At 42.5% G+C, this 21,990-nt stretch overlaps 3 protein-coding genes across 5 annotated transcripts in view; all 3 read right to left on the bottom strand.

The window, feature by feature from the left end:
- Nucleotides 1–1,784: 1,784 nt before the first annotated feature.
- On the bottom strand, nt 1,785–4,828 carry txndc15 (thioredoxin domain containing 15). The gene is made up of 5 exons (XM_016295979.1): nt 4,624–4,828; nt 3,534–3,778; nt 3,131–3,294; nt 2,917–3,047; nt 1,785–2,042 (listed from the first exon to the last, which is right to left on the bottom strand). Exons 1-5 carry the CDS (start codon nt 4,700–4,702, stop codon nt 1,846–1,848), a joined length of 816 nt encoding a protein of 271 aa, XP_016151465.1. The 5' UTR covers nt 4,703–4,828; the 3' UTR covers nt 1,785–1,845.
- Nucleotides 4,829–10,085: 5,257 nt separating this feature from the next.
- On the bottom strand, nt 10,086–15,704 carry cunh5orf24 (chromosome unknown C5orf24 homolog). 2 transcript variants are annotated; one of them, XM_016296010.1, is made up of 3 exons: nt 15,352–15,704; nt 12,660–13,255; nt 10,086–10,669 (listed from the first exon to the last, which is right to left on the bottom strand). In XM_016296010.1, exons 2-3 carry the CDS (start codon nt 13,247–13,249, stop codon nt 10,477–10,479), a joined length of 783 nt encoding a protein of 260 aa, XP_016151496.1. In that variant the 5' UTR covers nt 13,250–13,255; nt 15,352–15,704; the 3' UTR covers nt 10,086–10,476. The 2 variants fall into 2 exon arrangements, with proteins under 2 accessions (XP_016151496.1, XP_016151495.1); XM_016296009.1 differs by having other exon boundaries at nt 12,660–13,252.
- A 1,289-nt stretch (nt 15,705–16,993) lies between these two features.
- Nucleotides 16,994–21,990, bottom strand: part of LOC107603249 (probable ATP-dependent RNA helicase DDX46) — a 20,526-nt gene continuing 15,529 nt past the window's right edge. For both annotated transcript variants that reach the window (XM_016296006.1, XM_016296008.1), the window contains exons 17-23: nt 21,769–21,906; nt 20,280–20,429; nt 19,943–20,173; nt 19,179–19,397; nt 17,450–17,594; nt 17,303–17,376; nt 16,994–17,229 (exon numbers count right to left, since the gene is read on the bottom strand). In XM_016296006.1, the coding sequence (XP_016151492.1) occupies nt 17,182–17,229; nt 17,303–17,376; nt 17,450–17,594; nt 19,179–19,397; nt 19,943–20,173; nt 20,280–20,429; nt 21,769–21,906 (1,005 nt within the window). In that variant the 3' untranslated portion in view covers nt 16,994–17,181. The remainder of the gene's footprint in view (nt 17,230–17,302; nt 17,377–17,449; nt 17,595–19,178; nt 19,398–19,942; nt 20,174–20,279; nt 20,430–21,768; nt 21,907–21,990) is intronic.

Raw genomic sequence — 21,990 nt, 5'->3', positions numbered from 1 at the left:
ATCTATCTATCCATCTATCTATCCATCTATCATTTATCTATCCATCCATCCATCTATCTATATTTCCATCCATCCATCTATCTATCCATCTATCTATCCATCTATCATCTATCTATCTATCTATCTATCTATCTATCTATCTATCTATCTATCTATCTATCTATCTATCTATCTATCTATCTATCTATCTATCTATCTATCTATCTATCTATCTATCTATCTATCTATCTATCTATCTATCTATCTATCTATCTATCTATCTATCTATCTATCTATCTATCTATCTATCTATCTATCTATCTATCTATCTATCTATCTATCTATCTATCTATCTATCTATCTATCTATCTATCTATCTATCTATCTATCTATCTATCTATCTATCTATCTATCTATCTATCTATCTATCTATCTATCTATCTATCTATCTATCTATCTATCTATCTATCTATCTATCTATCTATCTATCTATCTATCTATCTATCTATCTATCTATCTATCTATCTATCTATCTATCTATCTATCTATCTATCTATCTATCTATCTATCTATCTATCTATCTATCTATCTATCTATCTATCTATCTATCTATCTATCTATCTATCTATCTATCTATCTATCTATCTATCTATCTATCTATCTATCTATCTATCTATCTATCTATCTATCTATCTATCTATCTATCTATCTATCTATCTATCTATCTATCTATCTATCCATCTATCATCTATCTATCCATCCATCCATCTATCCATCTATCATCTATCCATCCATCCATCCATCTATCTATCTATCCATCTATCATCTATCTATCTATGCATCCATCCATCTATCTATCCATCTATCATCTATCTATCCATCCATCCATCTATCTATCCATCTATCATCTATCCATCCATCCATCCATCATCTATCCATCCATCCATCCATCTATCCATCCATCCATCCATCTATCATCTATCCATCCATCCATCTATCTATCCATCCATCCATCCATCCATCTATCTATCCATCTATCATCTATCCATCCATCCATCCATCATCTATCCATCCATCCATCTATCATCTATCTATCTATCTATCCATCTATCCATCTATCTAAAGGCAGCAGCTTCGTTCATAAGTGTTAACGGCTCTATTGCGCCATCTGTCGGGTGAACAGGGTTATAGAAATCCATTTCACTGCAGGTTTATAGCATGTTCTAATCTTGTATCGGTCAAAATAACGCAAACTACACACAAGACCATCTGCAATACATTGATATTGTGTTTGACCTGGTTATAAGTGTGCATTTACCTACTTTTGAGGACAAAAATGTACCCGGAAATTATGCTCATTTTGTATAATGATTAAAAAAGAAAGTGTTAAAGGTCTGTTATCGTATAGGTCATAGTCAAACTACCCCAGCACAGCAAGAAAGAAAGAAAGAAGGAAAGAACCTACAAAAAGGATAATAGTTTTGTCGACGTCACACTCACGCACAGCTGCGAATGAAAGTGCTCGGGGTCAGAGTACACATTACCCAGCTCTCCTCCACTGCAGGGCTGCCCCGAGCGCCTGATCACAACCACAGTGTGCACCCTAGTGAGGGCCCTTATAACCCAGCTCTTCTCAGGGATGTAGACTACAGTCCTCAGCATTAACCCATTAAAACCCACCCGTAAAGAAGGGTTTCATTTATAAAGCTCTAACAATGTTACTGACTGGTGTTAGACCTCAGCTGATATTACAGAATGGCTTTGACAGAACAGAACTAAACAAGAACACGACAATACGAGTAGACTCTTTACATTCATACACTTATTTATTCTGCAAGTATGTACACTGGAATCACAGGAGAGGCTCTAGTCCTGATGCTCGTGTTCTGGTGCTGGAACGAGCCAGCGCATGCTGTCTGAGCAGAGGATGGCGTACAGAGTGAAGCCGGATATGAACAGAACCGAAAACACGAAGAGCCAGTCGATGCCTTTGACAGGAGCCGCAGGCAGAGGCCCGGCGAGGTCTTCCTCCAGCACCGCCTGATCTGGACTCGCTTCAAAACCTAGAGGACGGTGGGAAACCACACAAAGTCACCATGCAGTGCATACACTGGATATGCATCACTTCATCATAGAAACAGCTGCAGTTTAACCCCATAAGTGCCACCAGCTCACCTGTGCGCCGCCCGGCGCTCACTTTTTCTTTATCACATATTTTATATCATTTGAAAGCTTAAAACCCCAAAATTCATCCGGTGAAAACCATTTTGAAATCGGACGTTGCGTTACCATGGAAATCGACCTACTTTAAAAATCCTTTAGCTGTCTCCTCCCCCTTAGTGGGCGGAGTCAAGTGTCATATTACAAAACGTATTACGGTCTTTTAGAATCAAAAGTTTTTATAATCTTGACAAAATACAGTCTCAAGAATTCCATATTTGGTGGTTATTTTGTGATGCAGTAATATTTACAGAGAAATGTAGACATTTGTGTGCATTAAAAAAATCAATGGCGTTTTGATGTCTGTTTGTGGTACAACGCCCTAAATAAAATCTCACTTTCTTTTATATCAACTTCAAATTTGAAACATTTTATTTAGACAAGGCTTTAATTTATAGCAATTTTGGACTCTCAAATATTTTGTAAAATATTTATTTTATAGAAAATAAGAAAAAATGGTACAGTGCATTTTCTTTACAGTAAATGTAAACTTCTATAATTTTTTGATACTTTCATATTTTGAAATGATTCCACTTGTGCAATAATCTGCAGATTGTCTTCTTTAAAAAAAAGACCTTAGGTCTGAATTCTAAAGCATTCATGAATTACAGCAATTTAAGTTCGGTTAGTGCACGTTCACGTCTATGGTCAAAAATGGGGGTGGCGCTTCAGGGGTTAATACGAGCTGTGCTTCTGAGCTGCTTCGGAGCACCGCACCTGTCTGGTTTGTGATGAACGAGCTCAGTGTTTCCAGCGTTCGGTCGGTCTGGTTGAACCTGGCCATGGGTTTGGCTCCTTGAAACAGCAGTATGTTGGGGACGGCCACCGTGCCGAAGCGCGTGGAGAGACTGAACAGAGAGAGAGAAACAGCTGATGAGGACACAAGCAGCCTCAGCGGGACACATTACCACGAAGAACGTCCCTGATCGACCTGCTGTGCTGGGACGCGTCGAGCGCCAGGAACTGCATGCTGGGAAAGACTCGCGGCAGGGCGTTGAAGTGCGGGGCGAGGCTTGCCGAAAACTGACACCAGGTGGTATAAAAGAGAACCAAGGAGCATTCGGTGCCGTTGGCATTCAGCAGCTCCATCAGGTCCTGCGGAGAAACCACACAGCAGCTTATACATCTTACTGACAGCTATTCATCTCTGGATACGATTCAGGTTTAAAGAAGAGCTTGAGACCACACCTCAACATCCAATCAGCAACAGACGCACAGAACCAAGCCCCGCCCCGCGTGTGTCTTTAGCATCTAACTACTTGTTTTATTTCAAATGAAAGCGCCTCCAACACGAGTGTCCCCTCTTCTCTGTATATATAATATCTGCAGCTCACCTGAGACGCGTTCAGCACCTGCACCGTCACGCGCTCCGTGGCGCTGATGTTCCTCCGGTCGCAGGTCACTTTGTAGGTCTTGGCGGTGTCGGTGAGGTTGTGGCTCTGGGGCTCTCCGGTGTCGCTGTGAAGGACGGCGGACAGCAGCGCTTCGGTCTCGGTCTCACAGCGGCCCTCAGTGCACGCTTCCCCCGCCGGCTGCTCCAGCTGCTCCGGGTCCCTCGGGCCGGCGGCCCCCGCTGCATCTGAGGACACACACACACACACACACACACGCGCACACACACACACACGCGCACACACACACACACGCGCACACACACACACACGCGCACACACACACACACGCGCACACACACACACACGCGCACACACACACACACGCGCACACACACACACACGCGCACACACACACACACGCGCACACACACACACACGCGCACACACACACACACGCGCACACACACACACACGCGCACACACACACACACGCGCACACACACACACACGCGCACACACACACACACGCGCACACACACACACACGCGCACACACACACACACGCGCACACACACACACACGCGCACACACACACACACGCGCACACACACACACACGCGCACACACACACACACGCGCACACACACACACACGCGCACACACACACACACGCGCACACACACACACACGCGCACACACACACACACGCGCACACACACACACACGCGCACACACACACACACGCGCACACACACACACACGCGCACACACACACACACGCGCACACACACACACACGCGCACACACACACACACGCGCACACACACACACACGCGCACACACACACACACGCGCACACACACACACACGCGCACACACACACACACGCGCACACACACACACACGCGCACACACACACACACGCGCACACACACACACACGCGCACACACACACACACGCGCACACACACACACACGCGCACACACACACACACGCACACGCACACACACACAGAGAGAGAGAGAGAGCTCTGTCACAGCACCGCTCGCCCAGTGTTTCTGTCACGACTCGGTGTTTGTGTGTTTCTACCTCCGTCTGACAGACGCACGAGTCCGGCGAGAATCAGCCAGATCGCCACACCGCGGAATCTGCCCGGTGCTGAGCCCATTCTGCCGCCGCTCACGGACAGAGCTCAGAATCCGCGCACGACTCGCGATGATCTTAATGTAGATGTTTTCTTCCAACGGACTGAAAGCGGAACGATTCGGCTTCCGGTTCCGGCGCAGCTACGGCGAGCGAGCGAGTCACGCTGGTTATTCAAACGGGTCGACTCATAATAATACACCGTTTATTCCTCAAAGGGCGTTTGACGGCCAAGATGCGATTTTGTGTTGAAATTTGAGCACTAACTCAGAAATGAGAAAGAGAATCCGCCTCATAGTGCGGTTAAACACATCCACAGAAGGTCCACGTGCGCTTCTGTGGATGGACCAATCACAGTGGTTTGTGTAATTTAAAATAAGGTATCTTGGAGAGGTCAAGTCAAGTCACCTTTATTTATATAGCGCTTTTAACAATACAGATTGTGACAAAGCAACTGAACAGCATTAATTAGGAAAATAGTGTCAATAATGCAGAAGGACAATAGTAAACACTCATTTTTCAGTTAAAGACAGTTCATCATTGAATTCAGTGATGTCAACATCCAGCTCAGTTTAAATAATATCTTTGCAATCATGTCAACGATAACGCTGGAAATGAAGTGTCCCCAACTAAGCAAGCCAGAGGCGACAGCGGCAAGGAACCAAAACTCCATCGGTGACAGAATGGAGAAAAAACCTTGGGAGAAACCAGGCTCAGGCGGGGGGCCAGTTCTCCTCTGACCAGACGAACCAGCAGAACGGAAAAATCAATATAAGACGTAATAAAACAGACGATGAACAATATTAACAGCAATTATTATATGATGCAATCAAACTTATAGCAAAATGTGGTAGTTCTGGATGTTGTTTCAGGGTTGGCATCATCTGAGGTCCTCTGAGGAGTTGCATCATCTCTTCTCAGGTGTTCTGGATCCAGACTGAAGCTTGTGTAAATCCTAACATCCCGTGGCAAAAGACAGAGAAACAAATACAAACATAATTAGCGTAGCTGCTGTTCCAACCAAGCAAAAATGATTTGTTTAACCCAAACTAACGAATAATAATGTGCATTTGATTAGATATAACTGCAGTAAAAGAGTATGACTGCAGTAAAAGATTATGAGATGCATTATTTGAATGCTTGGCCAAAGAGATGTGTCTTTAATCTAGATTTAAACAGAGAGAGTGTGTCTGAACCCCGAACGGTATCAGGAAGGCTATTCCAGAGTTTGGGAGCCAAATGCGAAAAAGCTCTACCTCCTTTAGTGGACTTTGATATCCTAGGTACTACCAAAAGTCCAGAATTTTGCGACCTTAGGGAGCGTGATGGATTGTAGCGTGGTAGAAGACTAGTTAGGTACGCAGGAGCTAACCCATTAAGGGCCTTATAGGCAAGTAATAATATTTTGTAACTGATACGGAACTTAACAGGTAGCCAGTGCAGAGACTGTAAAATTGGGGTAATATGATCATATTTTCTTGTGCAGATTTGCTTTATTCAACATCAAGGCCTTTCTTTCAGAACATGCTTCACGACTCCTTGTTCAAGCTCTTGTCATCAACCATAACTCCCTTCAAAAACAGCCAGAAACCTTGAGTTATGATTGATGATCAGCTGAATTTCTCAGACCACATTGCTAAAACTGCCCGGCCTGCAGATTTGCTTTATTCAACATCAAGGCCTTTCTTTCAGAACATGCTTCACGACTCCTTGTTCAAGCTCTTGTTCTGTCCAGGCTGGACTCTTGCAATGCTCTCTTGGCAGGTAACAGCCAGTATAGGAAAAAAAAAAAACCCTGCTACGTGTACTGCGTTAAGCTAACCGAGACTTGTCACAACACTTACATTTTGTTGCTCTTTTGTTGTTTTGATTGCTTCTATTGTCCTCATTTGTAAGTGGCTTTGGATAAAAGAGTCTGCTAAATGACTGAATGTAATTTATACCTCAGTCGACTTTCATGTTGAGGTCAAAACATACCTTTAATCGATATCAAAAAGTAAAACTATGAAATCAATGTGAAAAAACCCTGCTACGTGTACTGCGTTAAGCTAACCGAGACTTGTCACAACACTTACATTTTGTTGCTCTTTTGTTGTTTTGATTGCTTCTATTGTCCTCATTTGTAAGTGGCTTTGGATAAAAGAGTCTGCTAAATGACTGAATGTAATTTATACCTCAGTCGACTTTCATGTTGAGGTCAAAACATACCTTTAATCGATATCAAAAAGTAAAACTATGAAATCAATGTGTTTTTTTCTTTGATTGTAAAATATGAGCTATTCTTGTGTTCTTATATGTAGGCCCATTGTTTACGTTATACACTTCTTTAAAACCATTAACGCAAAATAATATTCCAAAGTTATTCGGTTATTGGTGTAAAATGAAATAAACAGCAATAAGACTTCCTTGATGTAGTTACAATTTAATAAAACATACACAAACATGTATTTCTTCATATCGTAACTGTATTACAAAGTAAATGAACAAGGAAAAAATAAAAGCCCACGTCACTGATTATATGAATGTAACAAATATTGAACATAAACCTGCTCTTAATGCCACACATTGCTACTAACAGGCTACGCACTACTCACCTCAAATCATCGTGATATTAAACCATAAGAAGATTTTTACATCACTTGTTCACAAGATGCTGACAGCATTCCCACACCAACAATAATCATCAGAGTCAGAATAATCAATACAATACAAAAGGAACTATTACAAGACGTGTGGTGATTGACGTGTGTAATTACAGAGCGTGTGTGTCATGTTTTCATCACATCTCCAGTCACGGACCCCTGACCACGCACACGCTAGAGAGAGCTGCTGGAGTTCTTTGGTGGAGTGCTGGAATGGGAGAAACACGCTTCAATGAAACTATTGCACTCGTTATTGTGTCACTATGTAAATCAAGCTTAAGAAACGAGCCCACGAACAACCCAACATGACATGCAATGGACATTCAGAGTGACCACAGAGCACCAGAGACGTATTTACAGCTTCAGCTGAGGGAGAAACGGCCAGACGGCCTGCCACGGTCAGCAGAGTCCAGTGACCTGTGTGTGTGTGTGTGTGTGTGTGTGATAGACGAGTTCAGGAGTTCAGGAGTATGATGGCAGAGTGCTGTGGATGGGTACCGGCAGAGCGTTTCTCGATTGACCGCCGTCTGGACACATGGCCGGCGGGGAAAAGGCCTCCGATGGCATGACGCTGATCGGCGGCGGGGCTTTTTGGTTTCTTACGGGGAAGCCGCTGAGGAGGAACGGCGGAGCTTGAAACAGCATTTTTGGCGTTCTAGATGAGGAAGAAAAACGGACATGATTTCATGAAGACACACGATCCAAGCCCAATGAAAAGCAGCCAAACACTAACAGAACATACACTGATGGAAAACACTGCCAAACATTAAAGAGTTCATTCACAGAACTTTCTTCAGACTGATTAAGCTCCAATAAGGGCCTCATCAACCCTCCCGGGAAGTTCTTATATCTGAGTTGGGAAATTGTAATTATGATGTCAGGTGTGTTCAGATTACTTTGGTCGGAGAAAGATGGCGATGTACTTTTTCTACAAAACATTCAGTGAGATTTTTAAGCTCTACTTCTACAAAATGATGAATAAAGGATGTGTGTCAGTGTTTTTTGCTTTGTTTTTATTCAATTTATGAAGGTGCTGTAAAGCAAACTGTTATATATTTTGTTGTTCACGAGTTCGCCTGCCCATCCAGCCCTGATGGTTAAAGGGATAATTCACCCAAAAATGAAAATCCTGTCATTAATAACTCACCCTCGTGTCGTTCCAAACCTGTAAGACCTTTGTTCATCTTCGAAATTATGTCATTGTTTTCTTTGCGTACAAAAAGTATTCTTGTAGCTTCGTAAAATTATGGCTGAACCTCTGATGTCACATGGGTTATTTTAACGATGTCCTTGCTACGTTTCTGAGCCTCGATCGTGTTAATTACTTTCCTGTCTATGGAGGGTCATTCACACTGGAACCCGGAGGGCGCCCTCCTGCAGAAACTCCACACATGCATCACAGAAGTAATACTACTGACCACGCTCCAGGAAATCCCTAATATGGACAAAGCTATGCAGTTATTGCTGAATAAAACATACGATTACACAAAATATATGGTTTATCTGTGTGCTTCAAGCAATCTTTATAATGAAAAGCTAAACGACAAAGCATTTATCACTGTATATAAAACTATCATTCTGTAATATGAAACCACGTCTGGTCACAAAAAGAAGTTATTTCAAACACTCAACTATGTTATTAAGTTAATTTGGAGAAAAAGCATGTCAATAAATGATATCTTTGTTGGACAACAGGTTTGTAAACAGGCTCATACACATGCAAAACTGTATCGCACACGTGCTACTGTCCTACATTTATTCAGCCCTGACCAAACCAGTTCCAGACTGCAGAAGGAGCTCCTCGTTTAGCGATAAACTCCTATCAATTTCACGTTCTTCCGCAATGCCGCTCCGCACGGTCGCACACAGAAATATGTCAACAAGACTCTATCCTTATTATCACGAGAAGACTAATTCTTATCATGGGGAGAATTTTAAACGGTATATCGCAAGCGATAAGATATCGCCCATCCCTGGCGGAGGCTCGAACCCGAGGCTCGGCTTTAGCGCTGAGTTCAACCCCCCATAGCGGTTCTGCCCAGAGAGAGAATAACAGAAATGCAGGAGGAGCTGGGGAGGTGGAGGGGTGCTGGGACTACTGCTTATAGAGGCTCGTGATGATGATTGACAGGACTGAATGATTAGGCTCCTCCTGAACCTACGTTTGGAACTTCATTAATTGTTCAATACTTCTGTTTTGTACATTTGACTTAGATTTTTAAGTTTAATTATAAATTTAATTTAAATTGAACAAATAATTTAATTATAAGTTGTAAGTCACTTTGGATAAAAGCGTCTGCTAAATGACTAAATGTAAATCCTGAATTCAGGGATTAGAGGAAGATTCTATTTTCACACTTATATTCACAACACTGCAGTGGTGTCCATGTGCGATAAACTCGTAAATACAATCTTTACAACTTGACTTGAACACAGCATTTTGTGTTACACACAGAAGCAGAAAGCTTGATCAAGGATGCATTAAGGGTAAAGGAATAGTTCAGCCAAAATGAAAATGTGCTGAAAATGTGTTCACCCTCAGGCCATCTGAGATCAGGATGAGTTTGTTTCTTCATCAGGTTTGTAGAAATGTAGCACTGCATCAGTGTCTCAGCAATGGATGCTCTGCAGTGAATGGGTGCCGTCAGAATGAGAGTCCAAACAGCTGATAAAAACATCACAATAATCCACAGCACTCCAGTCCATCAGTTAACATCTGGAGAAGACAAAAGCTGAAACTAATCCAGCATTAAGACGTCAATACAATACAAAAGGAACTATTACAAGACGTGTGGTGATTGACGTGTGTAATTACAGAGCGTGTGTGTCATGTTTTCATCACATCTCCAGTCACGGACCCCTGACCACGCACACGCTAGAGAGAGCTGCTGGAGTTCTTTGGTGGAGTGCTGGAATGGGAGAAACACGCTTCAATGAAACTATTGCACTCGTTATTGTGTCACTATGTAAATCAAGCTTAAGAAACGAGCCCACGAACAACCCAACATGACATGCAATGGACATTCAGAGTGACCACAGAGCACCAGAGACGTATTTACAGCTTCAGCTGAGGGAGAAACGGCCAGACGGCCTGCCACGGTCAGCAGAGTCCAGTGACCTGTGTGTGTGTGTGTGTGTGACAGACGAGTTCAGGAGTTCAGGAGTATGATGGCAGAGTGCTGTGGATGGGTACCGGCAGAGCGTTTCTCGACTGACCGCCGTCTGGACACATGGCCGGCGGGGAAAAGGCCTCCGATGGCATGACGCTGATCGGCGGCGGGGCTTTTTGGTTTCTTACGGGGAAGCCGCTGAGGAGGAACGGCGGAGCTTGAAACAGCATTTTTGGCGTTCTAGATGAGGAAGAAAAACGGACATGATTTCATGAAGACACACGATCCAAGCCCAATGAAAAGCAGCCAAACACTAACAGAACATACACTGATGGAAAACACTGCCAAACATTAAAGAGTTCATTCACAGAACTTTCTTCAGACTGATTAAGCTCCAATAAGGGCCTCATCAACCCTCCCGGGAAGTTCTTATATCTGAGTTGGGAAATTGTAATTATGATGTCAGGTGTGTTCAGATTACTTTGGTCGGAGAAAGATGGCGATGTACTTTTTCTACAAAACATTCAGTGAGATTTTTAAGCTCTACTTCTACAAAATGATGAATAAAGGATGTGTGTCAGTGTTTTTTGCTTTGTTTTTATTCAATTTATGAAGGTGCTGTAAAGCAAACTGTTATATATTTTGTTGTTCACGAGTTCGCCTGCCCATCCAGCCCTGATGGTTAAAGGGATAATTCACCCAAAAATGAAAATCCTGTCATTAATAACTCACCCTCGTGTCGTTCCAAACCTGTAAGACCTTTGTTCATCTTCGAAATTATGTCATTGTTTTCTTTGCGTACAAAAAGTATTCTTGTAGCTTCGTAAAATTATGGCTGAACCTCTGATGTCACATGGGTTATTTTAACGATGTCCTTGCTACGTTTCTGAGCCTCGATCGTGTTAATTACTTTCCTGTCTATGGAGGGTCATTCACACTGGAACCCGGAGGGCGCCCTCCTGCAGAAACTCCACACATGCATCACAGAAGTAATACTACTGACCACGCTCCAGGAAATCCCTAATATGGACAAAGCTATGCAGTTATTGCTGAATAAAACATACGATTACACAAAATATATGGTTTATCTGTGTGCTTCAAGCAATCTTTATAATGAAAAGCTAAACGACAAAGCATTTATCACTGTATATAAAACTATCATTCTGTAATATGAAACCACGTCTGGTCACAAAAAGAAGTTATTTCAAACACTCAACTATGTTATTAAGTTAATTTGGAGAAAAAGCATGTCAATAAATGATATCTTTGTTGGACAACAGGTTTGTAAACAGGCTCATACACATGCAAAACTGTATCGCACACGTGCTACTGTCCTACATTTATTCAGCCCTGACCAAACCAGTTCCAGACTGCAGAAGGAGCTCCTCGTTTAGCGATAAACTCCTATCAATTTCACGTTCTTCCGCAATGCCGCTCCGCACGGTCGCACACAGAAATATGTCAACAAGACTCTATCCTTATTATCACGAGAAGACTAATTCTTATCATGGGGAGAATTTTAAACGGTATATCGCAAGCGATAAGATATCGCCCATCCCTGGCGGAGGCTCGAACCCGAGGCTCGGCTTTAGAGCTGAGTTCAACCCCCCATAGCGGTTCTGCCCAGAGAGAGAATAACAGAAATGCAGGAGGAGCTGGGGAGGTGGAGGGGTGCTGGGACTACTGCTTATAGAGGCTCGTGATGATGATTGACAGGACTGAATGATTAGGCTCCTCCTGAACCTACGTTTGGAACTTCATTAATTGTTCAATACTTCTGTTTTGTACATTTGACTTAGATTTTTAAGTTTAATTATAAATTTAATTTAAATTGAACAAATAATTTAATTATAAGTTGTAAGTCACTTTGGATAAAAGCGTCTGCTAAATGACTAAATGTAAATCCTGAATTCAGGGATTAGAGGAAGATTCTATTTTCACACTTATATTCACAACACTGCAGTGGTGTCCATGTGCGATAAACTCGTAAATACAATCTTTACAACTTGACTTGAACACAGCATTTTGTGTTACACACAGAAGCAGAAAGCTTGATCAAGGATGCATTAAGGGTAAAGGAATAGTTCAGCCAAAATGAAAATGTGCTGAAAATGTGTTCACCCTCAGGCCATCTGAGATCAGGATGAGTTTGTTTCTTCATCAGATTTGTAGAAATGTCTAGGCTGAGCTACTGCTTTAATGTAATGTGAGGAGTGACGGGTGCTGTTACTCTGTGGTCGTCTCCTCCTTCAGCGCAGCGTCACAGGCTCCAGGTTTGTGCATGATGCTGTAGGGAAACGCGGCTCCGCTGCAGGCGCTGTAGCTCAGTTTGCTCAGGCGCGACTGGCTCCTGATGCTCCCCGGCGGGCGACCGGGACTCACTTTATACCCCGCGGCTTTGGTGGTGCCCAGCGGCCGCCCCGGACTGGTCTTGAAGCCAGCGGCCCTGGTGGTGCCCAGAGGTCTGCCTGTGCTGGTTCTGTATCCGGCTGATTTGGTGGTGCCCGCCGGACGCCCGCGTTTCCCAGACCTCCCGGACGCACTCTTCTTCTTGGAGTCGCTGCTCTTGTCGTTGGCCTGAGCGGCGGCGGGCCCCGGGGACAGCGGTGGCTCCTCGCGGCACGGCGTGGGTTTGAGGATGGCTGGAGGAGGCAGGTAAGCGAAGCACATCTGCCGAGGCCGCTGCGGAGGAGAAGACTGATAGAACTTGGTGGGGCACAAATCAAAGTGGCTCGGCGAGAGTCTCCCGTCCTCGGCTAAACACGACGGCCTGCTGTCCACACAGAAATCACTGCCGGCCCCGGGCCCCTGACGCATCATCTTCTGCTGACAGACGCCAGGAGAGAGAGGATAAAGATCCCATGAAACCAGACTCTTTTTTAATGCTTTTAACCGCATATACAGTATGTGAGCCTGCAGCACAAAAGCAGTGTTGAGTCGCTGAGGGATATTTGTAGCAATAGCCAACAATACATTGTATGGGTCACAATTATCCATTGTTTCATGTTCCATGAAGACATTTTGTACATTTCCTACCATAAATATATCAAAACTTAATTTTTGATTAGTAATATGCATTGCTAAGAACTTCATTTGAACAACTTTAAAGATGATTTTCTCAATATTTAGATTTTTTCAGATTCCAGATTTACAAATAGTTGTATCTCGACCAAATATTGTCCTATCCTAACAAACCATACATCAATGGAAAGATTATTTATTCAGCTTTCAGATGATGCATAAATCTCAATTTAAACAAAATTGACACTTATGACTGGTTTTGTGCTTCTGGGTCAACTATGTCTGTTTAGGGCGAGACACTACAGGCAAAACATTTGTTTTTCATGCACTGGTCATTTCTGAGATTTAGATTTTCGTAATGTGTTTTTTTCAGACTAGTGGAAAAAAACATCCAAAATACACATTTAAGTTTTTATTTGATCAATTTGCAACTTTAGGTTGCAATCCCAAACCATATCTTTAAAGGGGTCATGACACGAGAAATCAAATTTGCCTTGATCTTTTGGCATTTAAGAGTCGTTGCACCATTAAAACATCCTGCAACTTTCAGAGCTTAAAACGTCCTCCTCGTTATAAACAAAGCATTTATTTAATCGAGCTCCAAAAACGGCTCGTTTGGATCTGAGGGGCAAGATGACGTCACCACAAACATTTGCATAAACACGCCTCCAGAGCTAGACATCGACCAATAGTCTTCTACTCAGCATAGGCCCCGCCCACTGGCGTTCAGTCGCTACCGACTGAAGGATTTTGTTTTGTAATCGAGGCACAGTGTCATGGAGAGTCACAAAGAAACATCTGTTGAGAGATGAAGCGGGACTAGATCTGTCCGCAGCTGCATCACAAACCGTAAGCAAAGGATTTCATAAAGCTTCATCTGGAAATGACCCTTTTATTTTGATCATGTTGTCAAAACACGCAATAGTGAGGGGCGTTGATACCGTTTCCTATGCAGTGATGCTAGCCAATCATAACAGCGCTGATTACTGACGAGCCTTAAAGGACACGCCCCTAAAAACAGCTGGTTTCAGAGAGAGATTGAGGGTTGAAAATTATCATTTTCCCACATATTTATTTATTTATGCAAAAAACGTTATTAACATTATAAGTAAACCTTAAGGAACATATTAAAATAATAAAAAAAATCAATGTCATGACCCCTTTAAAGGGTTTGTTCTCTAACAAACACCAAACTTTACAGTTTTATCCCTCTCTATGTTCTGAAGGTTTGTTCGTATTTCGTTCACACTGATCCACGCAGCACTTTACTGATAAAAACATGTTTGTTTTCTGTCTGTTGACAGTATTTTCTGATTTATGGAGTGATTAAAAAGAGAAATCCAAAATGCACTCTGGAAAAACCTTTAATACATGTCAACAAAACAAGAATTACGAACATGGCTTTATCCTAGATTTAGACTTCTGTTCTCAAATATGAGCATATGTAATCAGATAATGCCATATTTGCATATTCAACGTTTGACTCTGTATAGTGTCCTGCCTTAATGAGCAGTCAGAATGATCAACTTTCAGGATGCATCTTCATCTTCATCATCATCATCATCATCACAGAAACTGATTTCACGGATCTTCAAGTGTTTGGTGTTAAACTCAGCAGCTGGAGCTCTTCATGAAATATTCTCTCTGTGTGTGAATGCATGTTTCAGAAGCTCTTATAATATTCAGTCAGGGCTACATTAGCATGCATCGCTTTAACTGTGACATGAAGATCATACAGGAGGCACACAACTCTCACTCATGACCAAGCCCTTCATCCTCCAACAAATAACAGAGAGAGAGAAAATAATAAAAGAAATAAAAGGTTTGTTATAAAACAGCGTTCAGTGCATGCACAGCTGCAGAAACAGCATGGGGTGTAAAGAGACGATCAGTGACTGTACCTCGCGGTGATGTCGACACTGGAGCGCAAAGGGTTAAATGTGACATTTTTGTCCCATTTTGGTGCTACAGATGAATTATGACCGATTATGATCGAAGCTCGTCGAATAAAACACAAGAGACTGACGTTCACCTCGATGTTCAGAAAACGTGTCAAAGCGTTCTTCGTAATTTTAGGAGATGCTTTAGAAATCAGCGTCAGCCATTGGTATTAAATATTAATAAATCAAAAGGATAACGCGCATGCGCACTGAGCTGCATTGACAGCGAGGGAGAGTAGAATTCATCTGACACGATGGATATAGATAATACTTCTTCTAGTTCAAGTCTTCACTCTTTAGCTCCAAATCAGCGTTTGAACGCGTCTGTGCGTGCTGTTACTCGGACGCATAGTATTGTTGAGACTGACGCAGAGACGCTGCTGAGAGCTGTTACTTTACTCCGCGCTGCGCAGGATGGACCAATCACAGCCGTTTGCGCTGCAGCAGTTACACCAGCGCTGAGATTGATCGATGACACTCGTTACATTACAACGCTACATTTTTATAGATGCACCTTATTTTGCTTGCTTTTTTTCCAGCAGTTAATCAGTAAAATCACCAGAGCTGGGTGGATTACTTACAAATTGTAATCCTTTACTGATTCCAAAATACATGACAAAAATTGTAACGTTATCCATAACATTACACATTTAAGGTTATGTAATTAGATTACTTCCAGATTACTTTTGACCTAAGTCGTTTATCACATTGATTTAAATAGCATTGTACCATACTGATGTAAAAATACAAATACAAACATATTCCAATTGTTGTCAACTTAATGAAGTGCATTAAACATTATATTACATCAAGGTTTCCCAAACTGGGTTTGTGAAGGAGCTGCAGGGGGTTTATGAGTTTAAGGAAAAGCTACTAATTTTCCTTACACCTGAAGTCTCGCACATTACATCAAAAATAATGCGGATATGCAAATGTCCCAACTAAAGCAAAACGTCTTGAGATTTATAACGGGATGGCCTGAGGGTGAGTAAATAGTCAGCATAGTTTAATTTCAGGTGAACTATTCCTTTTAAAAACATCTGAAAGCTCAAATCAACATCGTTCTAAGCTCAGGGCTGCAGAAAGAGTACAGCGCAAATCAAAAAAATCCTACTGACCTTCATGTGTATCAGTCACTCCTGTCTTCCTTCTCTGCTAATGTCTCCACGGCTAAAAGAACATACTATCATAACAAAATTAACAATTCGTCAACTCTTGCATGCTCTTTAAAACATTTTCCTCCCTCCTTTGTCCTCATAGGTCCTTCAAGGTATCTTGGAGAGGTGAGGTGTCCAAGTCGCAGCATCTAGCTACTGGGGTGCCTCAGGGCTCAGTACTCTCTCTATTCTTTTTCTAATCCGTTTTCTTTTTATTATATACGTGCTCCGTGTACTGCATTAAGCTAACTGAGACTTGTTATAGCACTCGTATATCATTGCTCTTTTATTGTTTTGATTGCTTCTATTGTCCTCATTTGTAAGTGGCTTTGGATAAAAGAGTCTGCTAAATGACCGAATGTAAATCACAAATGTAAAAGTAAAAACTGTGAAAAGCTTGAGGAGAAATGACTGATATTACAGAATCATACGGACAGAGCACAAGGAAAAAACACTTTATTTCCAAATGACGTTCACTGTCCAATTACATGGAATTTTCTAAAACATTCAACATAACTGATGCAAACTACAAGAAACAATAGGTAAAAACGTCCAGATAAATGAAGCTCACATAACAGAAAGCATTGTGGGATAAAGTAAGAAACGCCAGCGGTCGCCTGTCCTCCGCCTTCGGCTACAGAACCTTGTATCGGCTCTTGCTGGTGGGCTGGTAGGAGTTTTGCTGAAAGCAGAGAGAAAGATGATTCAGAATGAGACTGCGCTAGTTCAGAAAGGATCAGTGAGGATGAACTCACCAGACGGATCAGCTCTTCTTTGATCAGCCGTGTGATTTCTGCTTTGGCCTTCTGCACGGCCAGTTCATTCGCACCTGACAACAACACAGACTGCTTTAGTGACACGAGAAGACCAGCGGTGCTCTGGGAACCGGCGAGCACACTTACTCTCGATGGCCAGGTAGATCTTGCGCTCTCCCTCTTTGGGCTCTTTGCCCGGTGGGAAGTATGTTCCTCGGATAGTGATGGCCGCCTCGGAATACTCGCCGATGCGCTGAAGAGCCTCCTTAGACGTCACCTTCCACCTCGCCGTCTGCAAAACAAACACCGTCAGCTGTCAGAAAACACACACACACACTTGCACTCGCACACACAGGCACTCACATGCAAACTCGCACGCACACAAACACGCACTCACAAACCCACACACAGAGACACACACACAGAGACACACACACACACTTGCACGCGCACGCACACAAACACACACACACACACACACACACACACAGAGACACACACACACACACACACACTCACAGAGACACACACAGGCACACGCGCTGAGAATACATCAGTGAATCAGTGACACGAAGTTAAAGTGACAAAAAGAACAGGAATGATGGTAAGAGTGATGAGTGTAAGCAGCGTCTGCAAACTGTCTGAGAATATGCTTCATGTCTACATACTTATGCAAACCATTTTATTTAATGCCATGTCAGCATCTTAGGCTATTTTCATGGCAAAAACGGGAAAAAAAAAATACAAGTATAACAAATACTATTAAAACTAGCTAACAATGAACAATACATCTGTTGACAGCATTTATTAGCCTTTGCTAGCATTAGTAGTTCATGTCAGCTCAGGTTCATTAACCCTCATCATAACACATTTAGTCTGTTTCCAAGAAGAGATCTATAAAAAAAAAAATCACGTGCATATTTTTTAGTAAGGGAATGAAACTCAAAACACAAGACCCTCAGAATAGACAATATAATTCTAAAGAATCAGAAAAATAATGTGACATCTCGCCGTCTGCAAAACAAACACTGTCAGCTGTCAGAAAACACACACACACATACACACACACACACTTGCACACGCATGCACACTCGCATGCACACTCGCATGCACACAAATATGCACTCACAAACCCACACACACCACGCACAGAGACACACACAGGCACACGCGCTGAGAATACATCAGTGACAGGCTTTCACGAAGTTAAAGTGACAAAAAGAACAGGAATGATGGTAAGAGTGATGAGTGTAAGCAGCGTCTGCAAACTGTCTGAGAATATGCTTCATGTCATATATATATATATATATATGTGTGCGCGTCTGTGTATAATCTCTGCATCCTAGTATTTTTGGTGTGGTTCATGTGAAATTTCTAAAAATGTATCTTTTTTTAAACGGATAAAAAGGGGTAAATGCAGCAATAACATGATAATAACATGGTAACGTTCGAAAGGTTTTGATATTCCCTCATTAATGAGAAGTTGCTGATCAGATACAGTATGGTTTTAGGCTTCATTTACACAACAACGATGTACTAAAAACAGTTCTCAGAATAAAATCTATACACACAGATCCACGGTTGTGTAAATAAACGCATAAAGTATTTAGTGGAAAGCGGTGTCGTATAAACACGCCCTTAAGCTGGAAAATATTAAGTTATGACTATTTTATAACATAACGACATAGCATAGAAAATAGCATACAGATTCTGAATGCATTATGAGAGTTAAATAATATTCGTCATAATAATAATAGAATAGAATAATATTTGAATATGAATTAAGATTAAGCTGAATGCTTCAGATTGTTATTTCATGTGAACAGACGGAAGCGTGTTGTAGAGTGTGGCTGTAATTTCAGATGCGTTCTGAGACCTGAGGGAAGTCGTTGATCTCCAGCTCCTCCTCGTATCTCTTGACGGTGTCCGTGGCCTCGGCGGCCTGCCGCTCCTCCTCCAGCTTCTCCACCGGAGTGTAGTTCAGTTTAGCGTTGATCTTCTCCGCCTGCTGCTCCGCGATGGTCTTAGCCGAGACAGAGGGCGCGATCATCGTCCCGCCGCGCAGGATAGCGTTTGTGGCCTGCTGCATCACATCCTGAGATCAAACACCGGACCATTAATATCAGCAGACAGTGCGATATACGTGACTCGAGCACAAAACCAGTCATAAGGGTCAATTCTTTTAAATTGAGATTTATGCATCATCTGAAAGCGGAATAAATAAGCTTTCCATTGATGTAAGGTTTGTTAGGATCGGACAATATTTGAAAATCTGGAATCTGAGGGTGCAAAAAAATCTAAATATTGAGAAAATCATCTTTAAAGTTGTCCAAATGAAGTTCTTAGCAATGCATATTACTAATCAAACATTAAGTTCTGATATATTTACGGTAGGAGATTTACAAAATATCTTCATGGAACATGATCTTTACTTAATATCCTAATGATTTTTGGCATAAAAGAGAAATGTATAATTGTGACCCATACAATGTATTGTTGGCTATTGCTACAAATATCCCCCAGCGACTTAACACTGCTTTTGTGCTGCAGGGACACTTATGATTTGTTGTAACACAAAGTCATCTGCTATTTGTTTATTAGAAGCTTTATGTGAAAGCTAAAGCTGAAAGCGTGTCTGACCTGTGCCTCTGCGCCGAGGTTCTTCTGCGCCTGGATCTTGAGGGCCAGTTTCTTAGCGATCTCCAGTTTCTGGATGTTCCCGGCGGACGGAGCGCTCGGGCCACTCAGACCGGACACAGAGGTCAGAGATCCGCTCATACTGACCGCAGACGCTCCCGCAGCGCCGCCCGGAGCAGAGAGATCCTTCACACGCTTCTTAGAGTTAAACATGCTCTCGATCTGCTCGTCGATCTGCAGACGCACCAGACATCAGCTGTTACACACACTCACTGTCACTATATCAGTCTGAATAAAGCTTCTCTGATCAGGGTTATATGAGCTGATGAGATGAACTCACGTCCAGAGCCGCATCCTCGTCGTCAGAGTCGTGCAGACCTAACGCAGCCTTCTGCAGCTTCTTCCGCTCGTTAGCCAGCACGTGCTCCGTCTCGTCAAACTTAAAGCCCTTCCCGGAGAATCCACTGCTGCTCTTGATGCTCTTCCCCTCCTGCGGAGAAACCCAACACATGATCACCAAACACCCACGGCACATATACACGATACACATGCTTTATCTGTTTGTGTCTGTAGATTTCAATTACAATCCTTATCTTTAAAGAGATTTTTCTCTTTATGGTTTTATTCCTTTCTATGTTCTGAAGGCTTGTTCATATTTCATTAACACTGATTTATACAACATCTTACTCCTAAAAACATAGTGAAGTGTGTTTGTTTTCGGTCTTCTCTGATTTATGGAGTGATAAAAAGAGAAATCCAAAATCTCTGGAAAAACCTTTAACTCCACAAAATCAAATGAGAATTATGAACCTGACTTTATCCAAAGCTCAGATTTCTGTTCTGGAAATGTATGCAAATGAGTGCATATTTACTTCGATGATGTCACATTAGCATACTCAAACATAACATTTCAGAATACAGAGCTCATTTTTATGTCTTAATGTACTGTGATGAAGTAACTGTGGAAGTATGGTGTCTTCTATGGAAGCTTGTTTCCACCACAGGGTTTAAAAAAAAATGTAATTGTGCCTTTTGAGACTTTTTCTCACACAATTCAGACCCCCCCCCTCCCCCACTCATATTTGTTTTCCATCACATTTCTGAAAAACAAACATAAAAACTTTTGAGAAAAGAGAAAACCAATTCTGTGAAAAGTCCAACTGTGAGATATAAACTCATAATTGTGAGAAAAGAGTCAGATTTCTGAATTCAGAAGTTTGTCCCTCCAGGACCGAGTTCGGACAGCCCTGTTCTTGATGAATAAAGGTCTGAATTGTGAGATGAAAAAGTCAGTTTTATTTGTGTAATTGTGCTGGAAGTGTCTTGTCTTGAACGTGTGGAGTGCTGCGAGCACAGAAGCTCAGGAGCTCTTACAGCTTTCTGCTGCTCCTTGAAGTTGGTCCAGAGCAGCTCGAGCTCCGGCAGGACGGCCGATTCTCATAATTATTTTTTTTTTTCCCTCTGAATTCTGAGTTTGAATCTTTTTTCTGAATTTTTTTGAATTCTTTTTTGTTCTTGATCAGGGCTGTCCGAACTCGGTCCTGGAGGGCCAGTGTCCTGCAGAGTTTAGCTCCAACCCTAATTAAACACACCTGCACCAGCTAATCAAGCTCTTACTAGGCATAGAAACTTCCAGTCAGGTGTGTTGAGGCAAGTTGGAGCATTCAGAAGTTTGTCCCTCCAGGACCGAGTTCGGACAGCCCTGTTCTTGATGAATAAAGGTCTGAATTGTGAGATGAAAAAGTCAGTTTTATTTGTGTAATTGTGCTGGAAGTGTCTTGTCTTGAACGTGTGGAGTGCTGCGAGCACAGAAGCTCAGGAGCTCTTACAGCTTTCTGCTGCTCCTTGAAGTTGGTCCAGAGCAGCTCGAGCTCCGGCAGGACGGCCGATCCAGACAGCTCTAGCGCTTTGATGATGTCTCCGGCGTAACGAGCCTGTTCTTCAGTGATGAAGGTGTACGCGTAACCCTACCACACACACACACACACACACACACACAAACACACAAACACACACACACACACACACACACACACACACACACACACACA

The sequence above is a fragment of the Sinocyclocheilus grahami genome, unplaced genomic scaffold, assembly GCF_001515645.1.
Source record: "Sinocyclocheilus grahami isolate Dianchi unplaced genomic scaffold, SAMN03320097.WGS_v1.1 scaffold343.1, whole genome shotgun sequence".
NCBI lineage: Eukaryota > Metazoa > Chordata > Actinopteri > Cypriniformes > Cyprinidae > Sinocyclocheilus > Sinocyclocheilus grahami.
This window is presented reverse-complemented; position numbering and strand designations above follow the sequence as displayed.

Excerpts from the sequence above, each read along its gene's own strand:
- txndc15 (XM_016295979.1), bottom strand. The coding sequence starts at position 4,702 with ATGGGCTCAGCACCGGGCAGATTCCGCGGTGTGGCGATCTGGCTGATT. Across the intron at positions 3,295-3,533 it reads AGGTGCTGAACGCGTCTCAG|GACCTGATGGAGCTGCTGAA; the intron begins GTGAGCTGCAGA and ends GTTTCTCCGCAG. Across the intron at positions 3,048-3,130 it reads GACGCGTCCCAGCACAGCAG|TCTCTCCACGCGCTTCGGCA; the intron begins GTCGATCAGGGA and ends CTCTCTGTTCAG.
- cunh5orf24 (XM_016296010.1), bottom strand. The coding sequence starts at position 13,249 with ATGATGCGTCAGGGGCCCGGGGCCGGCAGTGATTTCTGTGTGGACAGC. Across the intron at positions 10,670-12,659 it reads AAGGAGGAGACGACCACAGA|AACGCCAAAAATGCTGTTTC; the intron begins GTAACAGCACCC and ends TTCCTCATCTAG.